At 32.2% G+C, this 19,899-nt stretch overlaps 1 protein-coding gene across 1 annotated transcript in view; it reads right to left on the bottom strand.

The window, feature by feature from the left end:
• LOC108977708 (ETS-like protein pointed) overlaps positions 1–19,899 on the bottom strand; it is an 88,454-nt gene that overhangs the window by 65,460 nt on the left and 3,095 nt on the right. The window contains exons 3-4 of the mRNA XM_018947549.1: positions 18,662–18,865; positions 12,553–12,804 (exon numbers count right to left, since the gene is read on the bottom strand). Coding sequence (XP_018803094.1) covers positions 12,553–12,804; positions 18,662–18,865 — 456 coding nt within the window. The remainder of the gene's footprint in view (positions 1–12,552; positions 12,805–18,661; positions 18,866–19,899) is intronic.

The raw sequence follows: 19,899 nt of genomic DNA, 5'->3' as shown, positions 1-19,899 counted from the left end.
AAATTAAATTAAAAGATTTTAAAATTTAAATTTTTAAGTTAGTTTTTGAAAATTTCGATTTTTAAATTAAAGTTTTTGAATACTTAAATTTTTAGACCAAAATGTTGTGATTAAAACTTGAAATCTACTTTTTAATACAAAAAACAAACTTCAAAATGCAAAAAACATTATATGTACATATATTAGGGTGATTCAAAAAAAAAATTTTTTTTTCATTTGGTACTCTGAAAAATAGGTTCCTAGACACCTCTAGGGTAGCCTCTCCAAGAMTGAGTTTTTAATTGTAACGGGAAGGTCCTCCTACTTACAGTTTTCTATTTTTTCTTATTATCAGATAGAAAATTTATATCTCACTTCCAGCTATTTGAAAAAATTTTTTGTTACTTACATTTTGTAGAAAATTAAATGTTCTACCAAAAAGGTCTCTTACGATTTTTTCGTAAACCCAAACGTTTAAAAGATATTAACAGTTAAAGTTTGATTATTTTTGGAAAAATTTTAAATTTCTTATGAATTTTATAACTCAATGAACTAAATTATTATGAATGTCAATTTAGTTAATTAAATTATTATGAATGTCAATTTAGTTAATTAAAAAAAAATATATATTTTTAAATTAAACGTTAGTTAAATTATTATTTAATGCAGTATTTGCACAATCCTGTTTCGAAGACCTATTTGAACAAGCTATACCAAGTTTGTCGTCCAGAAGGCAAAGTCAGATACTATGTATGTAAAGTATGTATGTATATGCATTGTATGTATGTAGATGATCAACGTGTCAAGCTGAGTCGATTTGGACATGTCCGTCTTTTTTTTTATCTGCATATTCTTGAATTAATCGATTAGTTTGTGAGTTATCGATCTGAAATTTTGCATATGTTCTTTACTCCAAGAAGCTGCAAGTTTGTCGAAACCGCAGATATCAAGATAAAGTTCTTTTTATACCCTTTTCTACTATAAAAAAATGCATATATGAAGAGTTTAGCCGAAGTTAAAGTTTCTTCTTGTTTTATATTTAATTTAATCAAAATAAATAAATATAAATTATTTCAATAAAATTTAATAATATTATATTTATAAGAAACTCTAAACACTTAAGATTTTATTTTTTAAAACTTACGCCATTTGATGATTTCAAATATTATTTATTCATTATCTTCAATAAAATTAATCTTTATTTTATTTTTTGTATAAATGATTTTTTATTGTTAAATTTAAATGACTAGTAATTTTTGTGGACTAATTGATAATATTTGAAATAAATTTGAATTAATGAATTTTTCTAAACTATATTTATTGTTTTTTTTTTAGTTGTGATTTTTTATATTTATTTTAGTTTTTCATTTTGCACTTTAAACTGTATTATTTTCGATGGAGTGTTTTATTTATACACATACATATGTACGTATATGTAAGTATATACATGTGTGTATTTAAATATAAAATTACATACATATATAAATTTTCCCTTCATGACTTCTATTTAATATCAAATTAATTACAATTGCCTGTGTAACTTAACCTATAAGTTCAGTGCCACCGTCGATCTTGTAAAACAAATAACAGACACATACATACATACATATATGTATCCATGCGCATATTTCAATGAAAAAGTGTGGGTGCAATGTCCTAAAGTGCTTAATTAAAGTTATTATTATAAAATAAACTACATTCGCCTACTTTTTGTCGTGTTTTTGTATTTATTTGTGCCGCTTTGTGTGTGTGTGTGTGTAGTGTATGCTCTGCGTATTATTTATTATTTTTAGTGTGCCACACATGTTTTTACACTTCTACTTCTCTCTTTTGTTGAATGGCAGAATTACGCGATTTTTTTTTATTGTTATTTGTTTTTGTTGTTGCTCTTTTGGTCAGTTTTCTGTGCTTTTTTGTGTGTAAAATGCATCATGCGTAAAATGTTTGTCCAAGCTTGACGCATTGTGGTGTGCCCATGTTGGCATACCTAGCACAAGCTACAACAGTGTGTGTCAAATGTGTACGTACGCGGAGTTTTGCTGTGCGCAAATAAAGAGAGTACAATGTACCCAATTCGCAGACAATAATCAAAATCGCGCGTTTTACCATATGATTATATACATATTTACATATGCATGCATGTAGAGCATAGTTGATCTACTTTACTCCTATATGTCTGTTGGCATATTACTTACTTCGTGCATATACACTGTAAAATATATATATGTATAAGTATTTACATATACATACTGTATTTACAAGTATTTCGCCGCATGATTCAGTCCACTTAATTGACTTTCTGAGTGACACTTACGCTCCCCTCCCGGTCGGCTAATGAACCTCGGCAACTGATTTCGTTCAAACAGGGTGTTTAGCAATGAAAACATATCAATTTATAGCTCCCTGGTCAAGACGTATAGTTGAAAGCTTAATTTTTATGTCTTTTTTGAAGCATAAGCCTTTATTAACTCTACTTTTAGTGAGTGAAAATTCAATAATTTGGACAAAACCCAAATTGAATGCATTAAGAATCATCAGGCCGCATGACGAGCCGCAAAAATGTCACTCAGCCGTGATTCAGTTGAGCGCTTATTAGGGAGGAATGTGAGTATTGCTGGTCTACTCACTAAACATCTCAATTATTTAATACCTATTTGCATATTTATACCCAACGAGGGTGTTATTAAAGATAGATACTAAAGCTTTAGTTTTGTGATGAAAAATTTAACATAATAATTCTTGTCCCTACTGTTATGATTATGTATTTCGATAATTTTTCATTCAATACTCAGTAGTGACATTATTAATCATGAGGCTGAATACATAGTGAAACCGATGAAAATTCTTCTGGAGATTGAAGTCGTGTGTAGAAGTTCATGCAAGTGAGGAAAGTTCTCTGAGCGCCATTCTTTTGGGAATGGCCAGAAACTATTCTTTTATATATATCTTAAATAGCTAACGACTTCCAGTCTTAGACCAAGAAAATTTGTGTGGTAGGTTTGGGACCGGCCACATAAAGAACACCATCAATCAAAGAAAAAAGAAAAAAACAGCCTCTTTTGATGACGACCAAAAGACCAATTAAGTAACTCAAAAATAAACGAAAAAAGGGTATTTGATTCACTTACGAATCTCATTACATAATTCACCTAAATCTTGCCCTTGATGAGGCTATCCACTGAATTTTGTACAGCACTTTAGAAGATGTTCTTGCCCTTGGAAGCACTAAAAGCTCAACTGAAGTTGATTATTATATCCAATACACAAACTAACTGTAATAAAATTGAATGTAGAGTAATCCTAGAATCTCGCCGCAGTAATATTTTCGTATTCGCTTAAGACTCCACCTCAGAGGCAAGCACCACTGGGTATAAAACATCAATTCTAGCAGAGCTTAAGTTTTTATTATTTAAACAATTTTTTTTTTGGATTGCCGTCTCAAAAGCAGACAGTTTGTGGCTGGAAAAATTATGTCACATATGAATTACTTTGCCGCATTAGTATTAGTTAAGTGGCTATAACTGTACTATGTGGGGTTTTGTTGGTGCGTCTATGACTGCGCAGACTAGCAATTGCCAACTAAGATTCACTTTTGTTACAGTTTGTTGGTTTTGAAAATGACAATGGCATTTCCTTTAAGGTCAAATCGTATTTCGAAGCATTTGAGCGTTAAATTCTGCTACTCATGTGATATATGTATATGAAGTGATGGAGGAAAATATTAAAAAAAAAGATGTGGAAAAATAAAAAAAAAAAAAAATTAAAAAAATTAATTTTCAATTCTACGTAATAAGCGGTGAATCATCATCTCATTTATTATACTAGAACTGCAGTGATTCTTTGAATATCGTCTGAAATATTAAATTTTTTTTTTAGAAATCCAAGGCGAAAATAATGAATATTGAAAACTAGGAAAAAATAGAACTCTATGCTTAAAAGTACCATGTGAATACTGAACCATGTTGTTGTTATTGTAGCGGCAGAAACATTTCTGACGAAATTTCGAGAAATAGTACCAAGATGACAGTCCTCCTCCGGATAAGAAAAACTGATCCGTTCCGGTTACTTAGAACCCACTCTCATGTGAACGGAAGACTGAACCCTCAATTTTAATGGTTTAAGAGTCCTTTTTAAGTAGTTAATTTGCTGGATTCCGTTTTTCGTTTCCAAAAAAAAAAAAAACTTTGACCCTGCAAGTACTTTTTTCACAAAACAAAACAATTTTTAATGTTCCCAGTCCAATAATTCGTGAGATGATTGGACTGGTGGAGCTATAAGTATTTGTATAAAAACCATTAAGGTTATATTCGACAGGTTCTTGTACTATTTCATGACGATGGTTTCAATATAGACGACCGATCTTAATGATTCTGAGTCAGATTGTGTATTTTTTCGATGTTTAGGGGAACTTTTGAAATAACTTTGCGAAAAGAGGCAATAACCTACTTTGGATTAACGAAAAAGGCACTGAATTTGTGAGAACCTAAACAAAATACGATACAATTACTATGTCTTAAGAACTTTTCAAGTAATATTTCCTAACTGTGGTTTTAATAAGGACTCATGTTAATGATTCCGACTTTCAAAAAAAGTGAAAAAGTGAAATTCTTTAGTTAAGAGAGGTCAATGTTGCGTTAGGAATTTCAGTAAGAAGAACGAAAATAGGGAGACGTCTCTTTATAAAGGTTTTATAGAGGTATTAAAAATAAATATATTTTAATAAAATTAAATAATATTATTTTTATTGCTCTAAGAAGATAGAAGATAGCGGGGCTCATTTTAACGAGGTGTTATGGGGCTTTACTGGACGAGGGACTTTCTATTTTTATAGACTTTCAACTTATGCAATTCTCACTACGGCCAAAATCATTGTAAGATTTCTTTAAGTGTTATATTAACATAAAAAGCAATTGACCAACTAGAGTATAGTGTGGCTCCCCTTTCCCACACACACTCAAAGTTACAAAAATGCATAAAAAAGCCGAAGATGTTTATGTAAATGTCGCTTAAAAGAAATAAAAGAAAGGGCAAAAGAATAAATGTGTGACATGCATCGAACACCTGGGCTGAAAAGTGATTACATACAGACAGACATACGTACATACTTACAAATAAAAATTGTAAACTAATTGATTTAAAAGCAAACACGATTGCGCAGCGGACTCAAGGATAATCAAAAGAACGGTCATAAAAAGAGTGCAATTTCACACATGTGTATGCAAGTGTGTACGTATGTCGTATAAGTATATATGAAAGTAGAAACCATAACAACCCTCCTTTAAAGTAATATAATTTATTTAATTAGCAGCAAATACGTTGGACAGGCTTCAACAGACTTCAAGCGAATAGCTGCAACTTGTCTTGGACTCACACTGCGTGGAATTGTGGTCTTTATTAGTTTAGTATGCAAATAAGACGAGAATATGCTAATTCAACAATGAGTCAATGAGTCAATGCGAAGCGAACAAATCAACAATTGTTAAGAAACAAAAAATAACATTAAATTGCGTAAATTATTGTAAATTATTTGAAGCAAAAATCACAATTTATATATGAGAACGCAAAAAATATTGGATTGTACAAGGTCAGAACCCCACATGGGCGCACAAGTTAACGAAGTTGTAATTATGTTTATGTAAGAGCGCTTGACTCATGATGAGCAGGGTTGTTCTAGGTGCAGTTAAATGAATTGTTTAGATGGAAATAGTAGCATATATTTGATTGATATTTAGAATCAAGCATGTTTCAGCGGCTTTTCAACCGATATACATACATATGCTGTGATAAGGATAGGGTACATAAGTTTCCAGACTTTTGCTGTAATTTTATGGCTGTGACCTTGTTTAAAATTGCTCAGTATGTTTTTTGTTTAAGGTCTATTTTAATAGACTATATGGCCTCACTATCGCCACCTTCTTCAGTGTATCATACCATGGAGATCCCAGATACTTACTTACCAACTCGGGACAAGTGCACAAGAGATGCTTTATTGTGGCTACCTGGTGCCTTGCTTTAGGCATTCCCTGTCGTCTTCTCGACCTATCAGCCCCATTCTGCGGGTGTGTGTCGCCACCAGACAAAGAGGCACTGAATCTTTTACAAATAATGGAAAATTACACTGAAATCAGTGTCCCATAAGAAGAAGTGTATTAAGTTTGAATTTGTTTGAAGAAACTAGACTTGATATCTTAATAGCTTTCTAAGCGGTTTGCATAAACTTTGAGTATGAAGACTTAATAATATCTATGATCAACAGATCATTGAGTTAAAGAGATCAATCTTATTATGTTTTTTTGTCCCACTTCCTCAGAAAAAAATTTTGTGGAAGAAATGCGTCTAAAGCTTGGCAGAATCGTGTGAGATAAGTGTGAGTGGAGGTAAGAAATATGGTGCTTGATCTCCAATACTAGAAGGTGGATAAATCGTTCCTACGGGAAACTTAAATTTTACATGAAACAGATGCTCAACGTTAAATACTTCTAAAGAAAAAAGGTGGTTACAAAGACGCTCAAAACAGTCGAGCAGTTTTCGCGATGGTTGAATAGTTTTCAACGAAACTATGGAGGCAGTTTTTGCATTATTTTTTGCTCCTTAGTGTTGGTGTTAAGTGTTATTTAATATTTTTGAATACGTGCGGAATGGTAGATGGTTCCAGGTGGTCCACTTCGAATTAAAAAGGTAAAACTGCATAATCTTGACTTTCTATGTTTAACGCTCCAAAACAAAAATTGTCACAATTTTAATATTTTATCTTCTAAAAAGTAATTAGCTCAAGCAATAAATTATAAAATAAACCAAAATGATTACTTAAAAATCTCTCAACACCGAGCTTAGCTATTGAATACATGCGCTTTTAATTGCGTTGTGTCTTCTTTCTGTATATGAATTTTTCCTTTTCTTCATCTATTTTATCCAAATTTGCTTCAAATTTATTCATCTGCACTAATTAATTATTTTATTTTTCATTATTTCAATTTGCTTATCATGAAACTTTTGATTGCTTCATTTTCTCACTACGCGCATCTGTATGCACTTATATATGCATATGTATATATTAGGGTGGTTGAATGTGAGCTGCAATCGAATTTAAGGGTTAAAATTACCTTTACGGAGAGAAACAATACCCCTGCTAGATAGGATTTTTAGCTAAATTTTAAATGATGTTGGTAAGCATTGGAAATTTTCTATATAAATGACACGTAAAATAATTTTTTTTTCGTTAAAATAATTTGCGAATAAATTTAAATAATTTGAATTTCCGTAAAATTAAATTCAGGGTAATTTTTCGCATTTCAAAAATTGGTATATGGTGAATAATTATTGAAAACAAAAATTAGAGTGCGATGAAACCCAAGAAAACGAAACATAAAATAACAAACATTAAAGAAAAATATTACAAATTGATCTGGTTGTGAAGAGGATGGAAGAAAAAAGTTATACGAGAAGTTTATAGAAACTAAAAAGATCTACAACTTCTGTATGAACACCTTTTTTTGGGTTTTTTATTTTTATTTCGTGAAAAAAAAACAATTTTTTCGTCGACCAAATTTTGAGTAAACTTACATTTTTATATCTTTAAAAAATCGAAAAAAATTGAATTACAATCAAAAATTCTCAAGTGAAATTTTTCATATTTTCAATAAAAATTTTTCACGTCAAAATTTTTATATTTTTTATCGCAAAAAACGCAAATATTTAGTCAAAAATTCTCACGTAAAATTTTTCATATTTTCCAACAAAAAAAAAACTCAAATCTTCAACCAAAAATTCTAACGTCAAAAATTTTTTATCTAAAAAAACTCTAATTTTCAATCCACAATTCTCCAGTGAAATTTTTCATATTTTGCATCGAAAAAGAAATATTCAATTTTTTTAATATTTTCAAACAAAAATTCTACGTAGAATTTTTCATATTTTCCATAAAAAAAAAATAAAATTTTCAATCAACAATCCTCAAGTCAAAAAAAAACTCTAATTTTCAAGCAAAAATTCTACGTCAAATTTTTCATATTTTCCAACAAAACAAAAAAAAAATTCAATTCTTCAACCAAAAATTCTAACGTCAAAAATTTTTTATCTAAAAAAACTCTAATTTTCAATCCACAATTCTCAAGGGAAATAAAGTGATATTTTTCATATTTTGCATCGAAAAAATAATCAAATATTTTAATATTTTATAGCAAAAAAAAACTCTAATTTTCAAGCAAAAATTCTACGTCAAAATTTTCATATTTTCCAACAAAACAAAAAAAAAATTCAATTCTTTAACCAAAAATTCTAACGTCAAAAATTTTTTATCTAAAAAAAACTCTAATTTTCAATCCACACTTCTCAAGTGAAAATTTTCATATTTTGCATCGAAAAAGAAATATTCAAATATTTTAATATTTTATAGCGAAAAAAAGCTGTAATTTTCAAACAAAAATTCTACGTAGAATTTTTCATATTTTCCATAAAAAAAAAAATAAAATTTTCAATCAAAATTTTTTAAATAAAAAAAACTCAAATTTTCAATCAACAATTCTCAAGCGATAATTTTCATATTTTGCGTCGAAAAAAATATTCAAATATTTTAATATTTTATAGCAAAAAAAACTCTAATTTTCAAGCAAATATTCTACGTCAAATATTTTCATATTTTCCAACAAAAAAAAAAAACTCAAAACGCAAATATTTAATCTGAAATGCTCACGTCAAATTTTTTATATTTTGCATCGAAAAAATATGCTCAAAACTTTTCATATTTTTCATCGAAAAAAATCTAATTTTTAATCAAAAATTGTCATGTCAATATTTTTCATATTTTTTCAAGTTAGCTGCTTTTTGGCTTACCTTACTATGCATGTGTACATATATATAAATAGATTGTTATTAAGTTTCGGCTCATTTAATTAGATTTCGTTACTAGTATGTCCAAGCATTTCAGATCATTTGTAATCAAGTTTATTTATTTAGCCATTGTTTCACATCATAAGCGGTGCCCTGATGCACCGAAAGCCCATAAATTCAGCTAAGTTATTATATTGTCAACGGCAATGACAGACAGTGGCAAGCAGAGGCGGACAGACATGTGAGTGTGTATTGCCTTGTGGTCAAGAAATTAATATTAAGTGAGCCACTGTTCTGGGCTGACAACAGCATACGCTTGCGACGTACCAACGGTGACAGCATCCAACGCACATGCGCACACACACATATTCATTATGTAAATGAAGATTTTGTTACAAAAAAAAATTGAAATAAAATAAAATGCAACCAAATATCGGCCCTCTGATGTACATTTCATTTGTTTAGCTGCAGCTGTTGTTGCTCTTGTTGTTGCTTTGTGATATCTCACCCATTTTTAATGTGCGCTATGCCACCATCGACTCAATTAAGCCACCGTGCATATTAATAAATGCGATAAATAAATTTATTGCTTACACACTACATCATGTTAACACCCGGACACGACAGAGCGCTGCAGAGCCGAGTGAAGATCTCGAAAAGGAAATGCACAAACACACCAACGAAACGCATACACCACACCATATTTGTGGTGAACAAGTAGCAGTTGTTGTAGTTGTCAATGTAACAAACCGAAATTATGTATATCATTAATATTGCCATTGAAGTTGATCCAAATGATACGGATAGCACAGTCGAACGCCAACGAAGCAGCGCGCGTCAGCGCCACCGCCACCGCTGCTGTCAAGACTGTGACTTTCGGGGGCAGCGCCAACTTTAATTCAATTTGTAGCGCGCTAAAGCCAAATTATAATATGTAAACATTAGCGTATCGAGTGTAGAAGTGGGAGGTGCTCTATTGATATGGCGCTAGCAAGCAAAAATGCTGAACGTGGGTTGTGCGCGCGCCGTTGGCGGTCGGCAGTCGGCGGCTGGCGCCAAGCGCATGCAACAAGTCTAACTATAAGGGGGTCTTCCACAAATGCTTGGGTAGTTTTTTCAGGTTTTTTTTTCCTCAAATATCTGTCTAATTTGTATTTATTTCTTGGTATAATTTTTCGAAAATTAATTTCCGTTTCATTTCATTTCGAATTGTGCTCAGTTATGGTAAATAAATTAGTCGAACGGCAAATAAAATTAATAGTTTGTCCAAACAAAGTTCAAATTAGCAATTAATAAACGATAGATGCACACAAACACACATACAAGTATATATGTATGTATGTGGCAACAGCGTTGTCATAAATTAAAATCAAATCAACGACCAAAACGAAATGAAGCATTCAAATCGAAAGTCCAAATAAACTCTTTTGGTAATTTTATGGTCGCGGTTGTGGTAAGAGATCTTGCTACTGCCAAACTTACATGTATATGTAGGTGTATATGTCTGAGTATATTAATATATAATTTATGTATTTTATATGCGCTTGTTTGTTGTTGCATTTGGCACACGCCGGATGCACACGCGAAATAAATTCGTTAATAAATGATATCGCGGAAGAGTTGGCCACTAACACAACCACAAACACACTGCTCGATAAATATATTTTTGTATGTTTGTATATATGTACATTTGTTTGTGCGCGAAAATGAACTTGATTTTGCACAATTTTGCTTATCATCATTGCAAAATTTGGCACAACAAAGATTACCAGTGCGTTTTATCGAAAACAAATAACGGCTGCTAGCTGGCCTAGGTACGGACTCAGTGACAAAACAATACACTTTTGGCAAAATTTTCCACTAAATATGTTAGTAGTGAAACTAAGCTGATTGAGTCTGTTTGAAGGAAATACGATTAATCTACTAAAAAGTATTTTTTGAATGGTTTTTTCGACTCAAATAACTAAAACTGTGAATTTGGCAGCACGCATAACCAACCACTTCTGCCAAAGGGTATGGGTTTCAAAAAATCGAATTTTTTTATTGTTCTCTTAAATTCAACAACATCTCTAGATTATTGCCCTAATCGCTAAGTTGATCTGAGCAATAGTTTCGAAGATACAGCCCTAAGAACTTGTGCGCTCGAGGCTAGCTAGGCTAAGTGCCCCGCCTTTAAAAGCGTTTTTCTCGAAACTGGTTGTTCTGAAGTCAGCTGGTAAGATTTCTCGAGAACCAGTCAACCGATCGTCATGAAATTTTACACATGTCTTTGAGATATAATTCTTAAAGACTTAGATCAAGCATTTTTTTCGATTACAGCTATTTGAAAAGAAAATATCGAGAAACTTTCACTGAAATTTAAATTTTTTTGGAAAAATGTCCGCAAAAATTCCAATTTACAGTTTTCTTCCTTCGTCTAAGTTCTAAGTTATGGTTTTAACTAAAATACGTATTTATTCAATTTAGATTGTTTTGTAAAGAGCTATTTTGCCAACGTGGATGCATCTTTTTCCGATGGGTCACCGAAAATGGTGTCACATTGGCCGAGTTTAAAATATTTTTTTTGAAAAATTTCAAAATTTTTTTGCTAATAACGTATGTTTGTAACAATAAAAAATTCTAAAAAAATATTTCATTTTTTATATGAAAAAAAAGTTGTTAAAAAAGCGCTGTTTTTTATCCTAGGAAACCCATGTAGTCCCTTAATGACACAGAGCATTTCATCTTACTAAGATTTGTGAATTTATATAATTTTTTTTTATCGAAAACAAAGATATTTGAGAATATTTTTGGAAATTTACCAAAAAAGAGAAATGAGCATATTTGTAAGAATTGTTATTGTTATCGACTGCTAAAACCTAAAACTTAGGTTGGGTGCGGGTTGGGTTAGATGGCTGATCTAGCGAGATTGCACATGGATGGCTATATGTAGTCCTTTGTGCTGCCATAGGGAATGAGAATTCCTGTGTTAAAACCTATAAAGCCTAAAAGTAACTTTCTTTCGTAAAGCTATTTAGAAAGTCGGTGTGGAAAATTTCTCTGAAACGGTCGAACCGATCGACTTAAAATTTTCACACGATCTTGCTAGATATATTTGTCAGGTAATAATCGAAGAGAAGACTTTTGATTACAATTTCGTTTTTTAAGCTGTGCTGAGTTGAGTAGATTTTACCAAAAGTGAATTTGTCAAAAAGCCTTTTTTGATTAACTGTATTCTTTTATAATACTAAACTACATATCTACATTTTTCTATTTTTGCAATTGAGATAATTTCAAGCAGAAAATCCACTGTCAGACACCTTTCTTGGGAGGACATACTGGAAATCGGCTATGGGATCATGGGAATAAAAAATATTTCAAAATGAATATTATTAAGTAATTAAGTATTTTTAATAAACGCATTTTCTCATACCAGCAAATGGATGTAAATAAACCCTGCGGGTGTGAATATGGAAGGAAAATATCGCCAAACATTATATTTTCGCAGCAAAAAAATTCGCCGAACTTCGTGTTTAACTGAACCCTATTTGGTACTCTAAATATGATTTTTTATAAAAAGTCGAAAAACTTTAATAGTTGTCAACTTTTAGTGCCAGTTTTTTCAGTTTCTTAATACATATATAAGTGTAAGTTTTTGATTCTAAATGTTAAGTTACTGTTATAGTCCTTATTATTCAGATAAAATCAAAAAATATATATAATAGAATAAAAAATTAACATTGAAGTATAGATTTCTCTACTCACCACTGTGATGCACCGACGGTGAATGAAAGCTACTTTTCTCACTGGCTGGTGGTGTTGTATAATCGGATGTTAATCTGTGACTGTTGTTATTGTTGTTGCTATTGTTATTATTATTGCTGTTACTACCTAAATAATTGCCGACTTGATGATCAGAGCCACAATGCGACGCTGTCGTGGACGCCTCAAAGGCGTTTTGTTGTTGTTGTTGCTGTTGTACATTAACAACATCATCATTGGCGAATTTTTCACAATCTAAATTTGGAAAAAGTTTAAATAAAAATAGTTTTAAATAAAATAACTATTACAAAGTTATCATATAAATGAAGAAAATAATTTGAAATGGATGAAATTTAACACTATTAAATAACGGTTCAATTTAGATTGAATTAAATTAGAAATTGTTATAAAAAACGTGTCCAACAAATGTATTTTTTATTTTAAAGACAAGGAATAAAAATTCTTGAGCAAAAATACTATCATATTACTTTACCTAATTTCCTCTCAAACATAAAAATTCAAGAGTTTACTAAAATTGATTGAGTAAAGGAAAAAGCTCATTCACAGAAAAAAGAATTTTTGAAACACATTAGACTTTCTAATGTCAATAGCCACTTGGGCTTTTAGTAAAAATCTTGGAGAAAACGAAAGACAAAAGGAATCCTGGAAGTTCCGAGTTTTATCTATCACTGAAACATGCTTTTACCATGTTTCAGGATCGACACTTAGTTTTGTAAGGCACACAAAATTTCTTAGGTTTATTATCACATCTTGTTTACACAGATTTAATTCCACGCCATAGTATTACCCCAGTAAGTGTTGTTATTATTATAGTCACAAAGGAACATTCCACTAATATGTTGCTAGGATGTCGCCGACTTTTTAGGCCTTGGCTCGAAAAAAATCGGATATCGCTCCGAGCGTCGTGGGAAAACTAATTGTATTGCAAAGTTCTTATATCCGCATGTGATGACATTTTAACAGGTAAGCTTTTCGAGAAATATGTTTGTAAGACGGATTTTACTACTTTCTGCTTCGTTATCAAGACATTTGTGGCTATGTTCGCCCATCCCATGCACCCAATAATCCCCTTTCCTAATGTAACTAAAACTAACCTGTATTCTATTTACCAAGCGAGGAAGAGTAGTGAATCGAACAAACTACTTTAGCGACTTATTCGGCACAAGTACACAAGACATCGTCGCTGGCTTGTTGTCATAGACCATAAACTTGACATAACCCCACCAGAAATAGTTTAACGCACGACCGTGACGAACAATTGACTGGACCATTTCGAGAGATAACACCTTCACCAAACTTGGTTTTCAATAACTCGATTGTAACATTTGCCGTGTGACTTGTGGCGCCGTCCTGTTCGAACCACATATTGTCCAAGTCCATATCATTGAATTTGGGCCAAAAATATACGGTGACCATCGAGCGGTAGCGACTCCCATTCACGGTAACGTACCGGCCTTGATTATCACGGAAGAAGTACGGCCAAATGCCATCGCCGGCTCATAAACTGCACCAAACTGTAATTTTTTCGGAATGCAATGGATACTCATGGAGTACGTACTAATGTACTTTCGCAGAAATAAATAATTTCACTAATAACGCAAACAGTTTTTGTTTTATTAAAAAACAAAAAAGAAACTTTTGCATCGAACTTATAGAAAATCCCGCTCTTAAAGTTGAGACCACTGAATCCGAATTTCGGTAGTAAATTTTAATAATTTCGACTCGTTATTGGATCGTATATCTTTCTATGATGAAATGGCAGGCCTTACTAAAAAAAATGTCGAAACAGCGGGAAAAAATTTGATGTGATTTGCTGTTCTTATTGGGTAACTTTTGTATCGTAGCTATTAAAAACCCCGTTATGTAACGATTTAAACTCGACTTTTTCAAGATGGCATGTATTGAATTCAACCCGCACAAAGTTAGCGAGCAGGGAAATGGCGAATCGATTGCAACTATTATTATTAATTGTGTGTTGGATGAAGAATTTCTGTAGTGCTTACCAGACCTTATGATCTTTACTTTGATTTTTTTTTTTTTTTTTTTTTTTTTTTTTTTTTTTTTTTTTTTTTGGTTTTATACTCTAAGCAAGGTATACTAAGCTTGCCTTGACGTTTGTAACACCTAAACAAAGACGTCGGGACGTCGGAGATTCTACAAAGTATTTATATGTATAAATAATAAGCGTCAGGAGCTGCCTGTCCGATCGTCTTATTCTTCTTTATTAGCGTAGACATCGCTTACGTGGTTGAAACTGAGTTTACAACAGCTTAAGGCTGTTGTGTCCTTTTTATTGGGAGTGTTTTTTTTTGTGGTGGGTCCCAAACCCAACTGGAGTGGGATGATACGCTTTCTCACTTTAGCTCGATCGAATGTGTTTTGCCTAAATAAAGGATACGTGGTCTAAAACCTGAAGTTGTGAGCTGCTTGAGCCATGTGTAAAAAATCGCTTACGAGAACTTCTATATCTTCCGATCGTCTATCCGTTAGTATACATGATTATTTGTCTCAGTTTTTGAAATATTGCTCTGAAATTTTTCATATGTTCCTTTCTCATCAAGGACAACTATAGCATGACTGCCGTACACGCAGAACGATATTTGTGAAGGGTATAGGGTAATATAAGGGTGCATTCAAAATTAATTAAATTTTTTTGATCTGTATTAGTTTCGATTTAAATGGAGTTAATATTGACTCACTATCTTATCTAAGCTAATCTATGGCATGCGCGGCATTAATAAGTTGGCAAAAAATACAAAAATTGCTTCACTTATTTCATAATCATGCCACTAGGGTTATAACGGATTAAAACAAAAATGCGAATTATTAACACATGTGTACATATGTATATACATATGTGGTATGATATTTTAAAAACTGGACAGAACGGGTGTATAATATGACCATATACATTTTAAACTACAAATTTTTGGCAAATACCTTTTCGAAAGCCCCTCCCAAAAAAATACTAAATCAAATAAACCTTTACATTGGTGTATACAACAATTTTAAATTGTTTTCTTGAGTACCTGCAATAATTTTAGCGAACCTATACGTAAATCCCTTTCACTACTTTCCATTGAAGCAATAAAGCACTCAAATTCAATGAATGAATGCGTAATTTTTCGTAAACACCGCCTCAGAAATAAGTAAATTTTCGTATGATTACGATTATTGTCTACTTCCTTTCAACCCTTAACCTTATCAGCGCGGCGATAAGTTAAGCAACCAACAGAGTACAGTAGCAACACCCCAACACACCCACACACATAACTGTGAACATGTGTGTAGTGGTGACCAACAAAAGGTGTGACACGTGTCCAAGTAGCATGGCAGCTTTTTGTACACGCCTTCAGGCAAAGCAATCGGTGAGGTCAGGTGGTAGTAAATAGCAGATGCCATGACACAAGTCAACTTGCCAACTTAACCCGTTCACAATCGAATTTGCGTCAATAATACAAAGTGATGCCGCGTGGAAGTGGAAAATCAATGAAAAATCAGCGACCACTCAGAAGAAAAAGACGACGGCTGTTGGTGCGGTGTGCGCCAAAGCTGGTCCGGTTGTATTTTAGCCGTGTCTGCACACACCCGCCGACGCCTGGGCGGACACAGGCGGCCAGCACGGTGATTTTGTTACCTCGAAGACATCCGCTTTTAGAGCGATATTTTGCCTCGCGATTGCGAGTGTGAGTGTGTGTGTGCAATATTTTTAGCGTGTCCGCAGGTTTTTTCTCTTTTTACAGTTAGTTGGTTAGAAAAATGAGTTAGGACAATTGAAGTGCTCAGAGAATATTGCAGGTAGTGCAGAGGTACTCATACATAAACTCTACACTGATTGCAAGCATTCCCTGTAGGAAACCTTAGCGTTTACGGTCATTTAATGTATTTGGTAGTCGAAAAAGTCGTTTCGTATTTTCTCAAAAGATGTCGCAGAAGTCGTTTATCTCCAGTGCTACCAGTCACATTGTGTCATACCATATAGCGTTGGAAAGGTGAGGTTTAAGTTTCATTTACCAAAAAAAAAAATTATATTCGGGGAAGTTGAAAAAAAAGTTACAGCTGTTCATGATGGTTGAAAATAATGAAGAAATTCGCTATATTTTGAAATTTTTGTATAAATGCCACGCAAGCCGCCAAAGAAATTTGTGTAGTTTACGGAGATGATACTGTATCAATTCGTATAGCACAACAATGGTTCGCTCGCTTCTGTTTTAGAAATTCCGATGTGAAAGATGCGCTCTGGTCCACCTATCGTTGAAAAGTCGATGAAATTATGAAAAATATTGACCAGGACCGTGACATAAGCAGCTATGGCATCGCTAAGGAACTTAAAATATATCATTAAATGGTTTTGAATTATTTAAAAAAGGCTCGCTACAAAAAGAAGCTCGATGTCAACAAAACAAAAAAAAAAAAAAAAACCGTCAGAATTGACCAACAGAAAAGGGCTACGTGTTCCATCTGGACAACGCTAGACCACATATATCTTTTTTGACTCGGCAAAAACTGAGAGAGATTGGCTGGGAAGTCTTGATGCATCTACAATATAGCTCTGACCTTGCATCATCGGACTACCATTTGTTCCGGTTACTCCAGAACTCCCTTAATGTAGTAAAAAACTTTTCGTGATTTTTCGACGAGAATCAGAAAAGTTTTAAACTGATGGAATATGTCAATAGCAGGTTCGTTAAAGTTCATTATAAATATAAAAAAAAATTATTAGAAATACGAAAAGAATTTTTCGACTACCCAGTATTTCTTGCTGGAATTTATTTGTTGACCTTACGAAATCGATTTTAGTAACTGTCGCCAGAAGCCTGTTAGCAGTTTGAACAAAATCGTTCTTCTTTAAAGCGCTATCCTTAGGAAAAGCGTCATATTTTCCGAATTATTTCATCTGTGCGCTATTTCTATAATTCTGCGATATTCTCCTGATATTCTCGAAAATAAAAAGAACTGAAAAAAACCAACAAACTTGACTCAGAACTATTTTGAGTTGCTTCTCAGCATCTTGAGTCAATATAACAGTTAAGTTATCACTTGCATGCTGTTAGCATTGAAACAAAATATTTATGAATTTTTGCGCTAAAGATTTACTTAAAACATGACCTCTTTTAAACTCTGGAGAAAAACTCAAATTTTCCTACAGGGTTGCAATAGTAACAGCATGTATATGCGAGTAATGGTTGTATAGATTTGTGTAAACATGTTGTGTAACAGGTTAGCTGGCAAAACAGCAGCTGCAAATTCTAACCCTTCCTACTAGTACTTTTACACCGACTCGCTGGCCTTTAGTTGTATTAACGGAAGTTTAAATTAAATTTACCTTTACATTTCCCAGCGAAAAAGTGTTTTCACAACTATATGCATGTATGATATATGTTGTTGTTGTAGTGAAAATTTAACTCGATTTATAATATAATATGTTGTTATGCAAAAGGAAAAATGGTTTATTTAAAATATGTCACACACAACTAAAAGTGAATTGCTTACACGAGACCAAAGGCTAGCGGTACTCACTTGCCGCACAAATTCAATTGCTGTATTAATTATATTTTCAAAGCATGTCCTTGAACGGAGAAATCTTCAAGCGCACATGAAATATAAAAAAAAAAATTAATTGAAATATTGCTGGCGCCAACTGAGCATTAATATGCACCATGCAGCGACGTGTTACAAGCACTGCGAACATAATCCGAGCGACCTGCGTGTAAGTGAGCATTTTTTTCACACTAATTTCGGGCGCATAATAGCGCATGCGCGCACGCAGACACATTATCGTGCATATACACGATGTAATAGTAATTTTTGATTTTTCCGAAAAAAAAAATTAAAATTTTTTCTTATTGCATTTTCTCGGTTTCATGCATTTTCGTAATTTTTTAATTTAAAAAAAATTTTTGTTCTTTTTTCGTTCTTTTTCCTATTTTCTACACGGTTTTTATTTTAAATTTTTTCTATATTTATGTTTTGATCTTTCTATCTATTTTTTATCTAATTTTTATACGTTTTTTTTTTATTTTTTATTTAATTTTTTTTTTTGTTATTTTTTATGTATGTATGTATATTTTTCAAATTGTTTTCTACTCACCCTTCTGCAGTATATCTAAATGTTCCCACAAAATATCACCCGTAAATGGTGGCGTTATGGCTAGAAACTTATCTTTGCCTAATTCAATCATATCACGTCCTTTCATTTTAATAAAAGGCTCCAAATTCATTGAGACCAGTGAGAATTCTTTGCTTGCCCAGTTGAGCCAATAGATAACATGCTCTTCCTTCCATTCGCGGGGATCTGTAAGAGCGTCAACAGACAAAAAACAAAACACATAAAATATTAAAGAAGAACAAGCAAAACGGAAATCAATTAATATTAATATGCATGTAATGATTACAATTCACTTCAAATACAAGTTGCTTTTCTCATGCAAAGAAAAAATTAAAATTGTTAACAAAAAAACTTAGTTATAAGAAAAATAATAATAAATTTAAAGCGCGCTTATTTGTATGCATTCGATATGCGCGTTGTACAGTGTTGACAATATAATTTTTATTTCACTTGTAATTTCCCTTAATTAACATTATTGAGGAAAGCAATCAAATGCGTGTAAATTTGTCGGGCATATTAACAAGCCGCAAACGCACGCTCATACACACAGACATATATATTATATGTAAGCGTCTAAGTTGTAATAATTTATTTGTGTAATTATGTGTGTGTGTATAACTGTTTGACATGCTAATACACGATTAATAATTGACATGGATTTCATGGATTTTTAAATATTATGTGTGGGAGTGAATTCAAAAGTGAGAGAAAATTCATTTGCTGTGAATTTTTAATGAATTTATAGCTTAATAAAAATTAGAAATAAACGAGAGCGTGAGAAACTAACGGCAATCTGTTATTACAAATTAAATGGTTAAGTATTTTGTACAATTAAGATTAAAATATAAGCTTCTATACGCCTTCGAATGGGAGAGCGATTTTGGTGAGAATATTTTTTCATGTGAAAAATATTCTCAGAAATTAAGTATTTCCTATTAAGAAGCATTTCTAATCAGAAATATTTGTTTCTATAATTTTTCTCAGGCGGAAGTTGAATTCAAAATTAACGGAATGAGATGCAGTTAAAATATTTAGTCCTTTGAAAAATGTAGGGCTTTAGTTTAATGCTTTTAAATAAAAGTTTAATTAACGTTCAAATCAGAAAATCTTAATTTGTGAATTTCTAATTCTGAATACCAGATTGCAAAAAAAAAACTTTAATCTTAAACACGGAAAAAAATTAAAAAGAGGTATAATCACAAAAACTAAAGAAATAAATT

Source organism: Bactrocera latifrons, unplaced genomic scaffold, assembly GCF_001853355.1.
Source record: "Bactrocera latifrons isolate USDA-ARS-PBARC rearing strain unplaced genomic scaffold, ASM185335v1 scaffold_94, whole genome shotgun sequence".
Lineage (NCBI taxonomy): Eukaryota > Metazoa > Arthropoda > Insecta > Diptera > Tephritidae > Bactrocera > Bactrocera latifrons.
The sequence above is the reverse complement of the archived record's forward strand: the minus strand, read 5'-3'. Positions and strand labels throughout refer to the sequence as shown.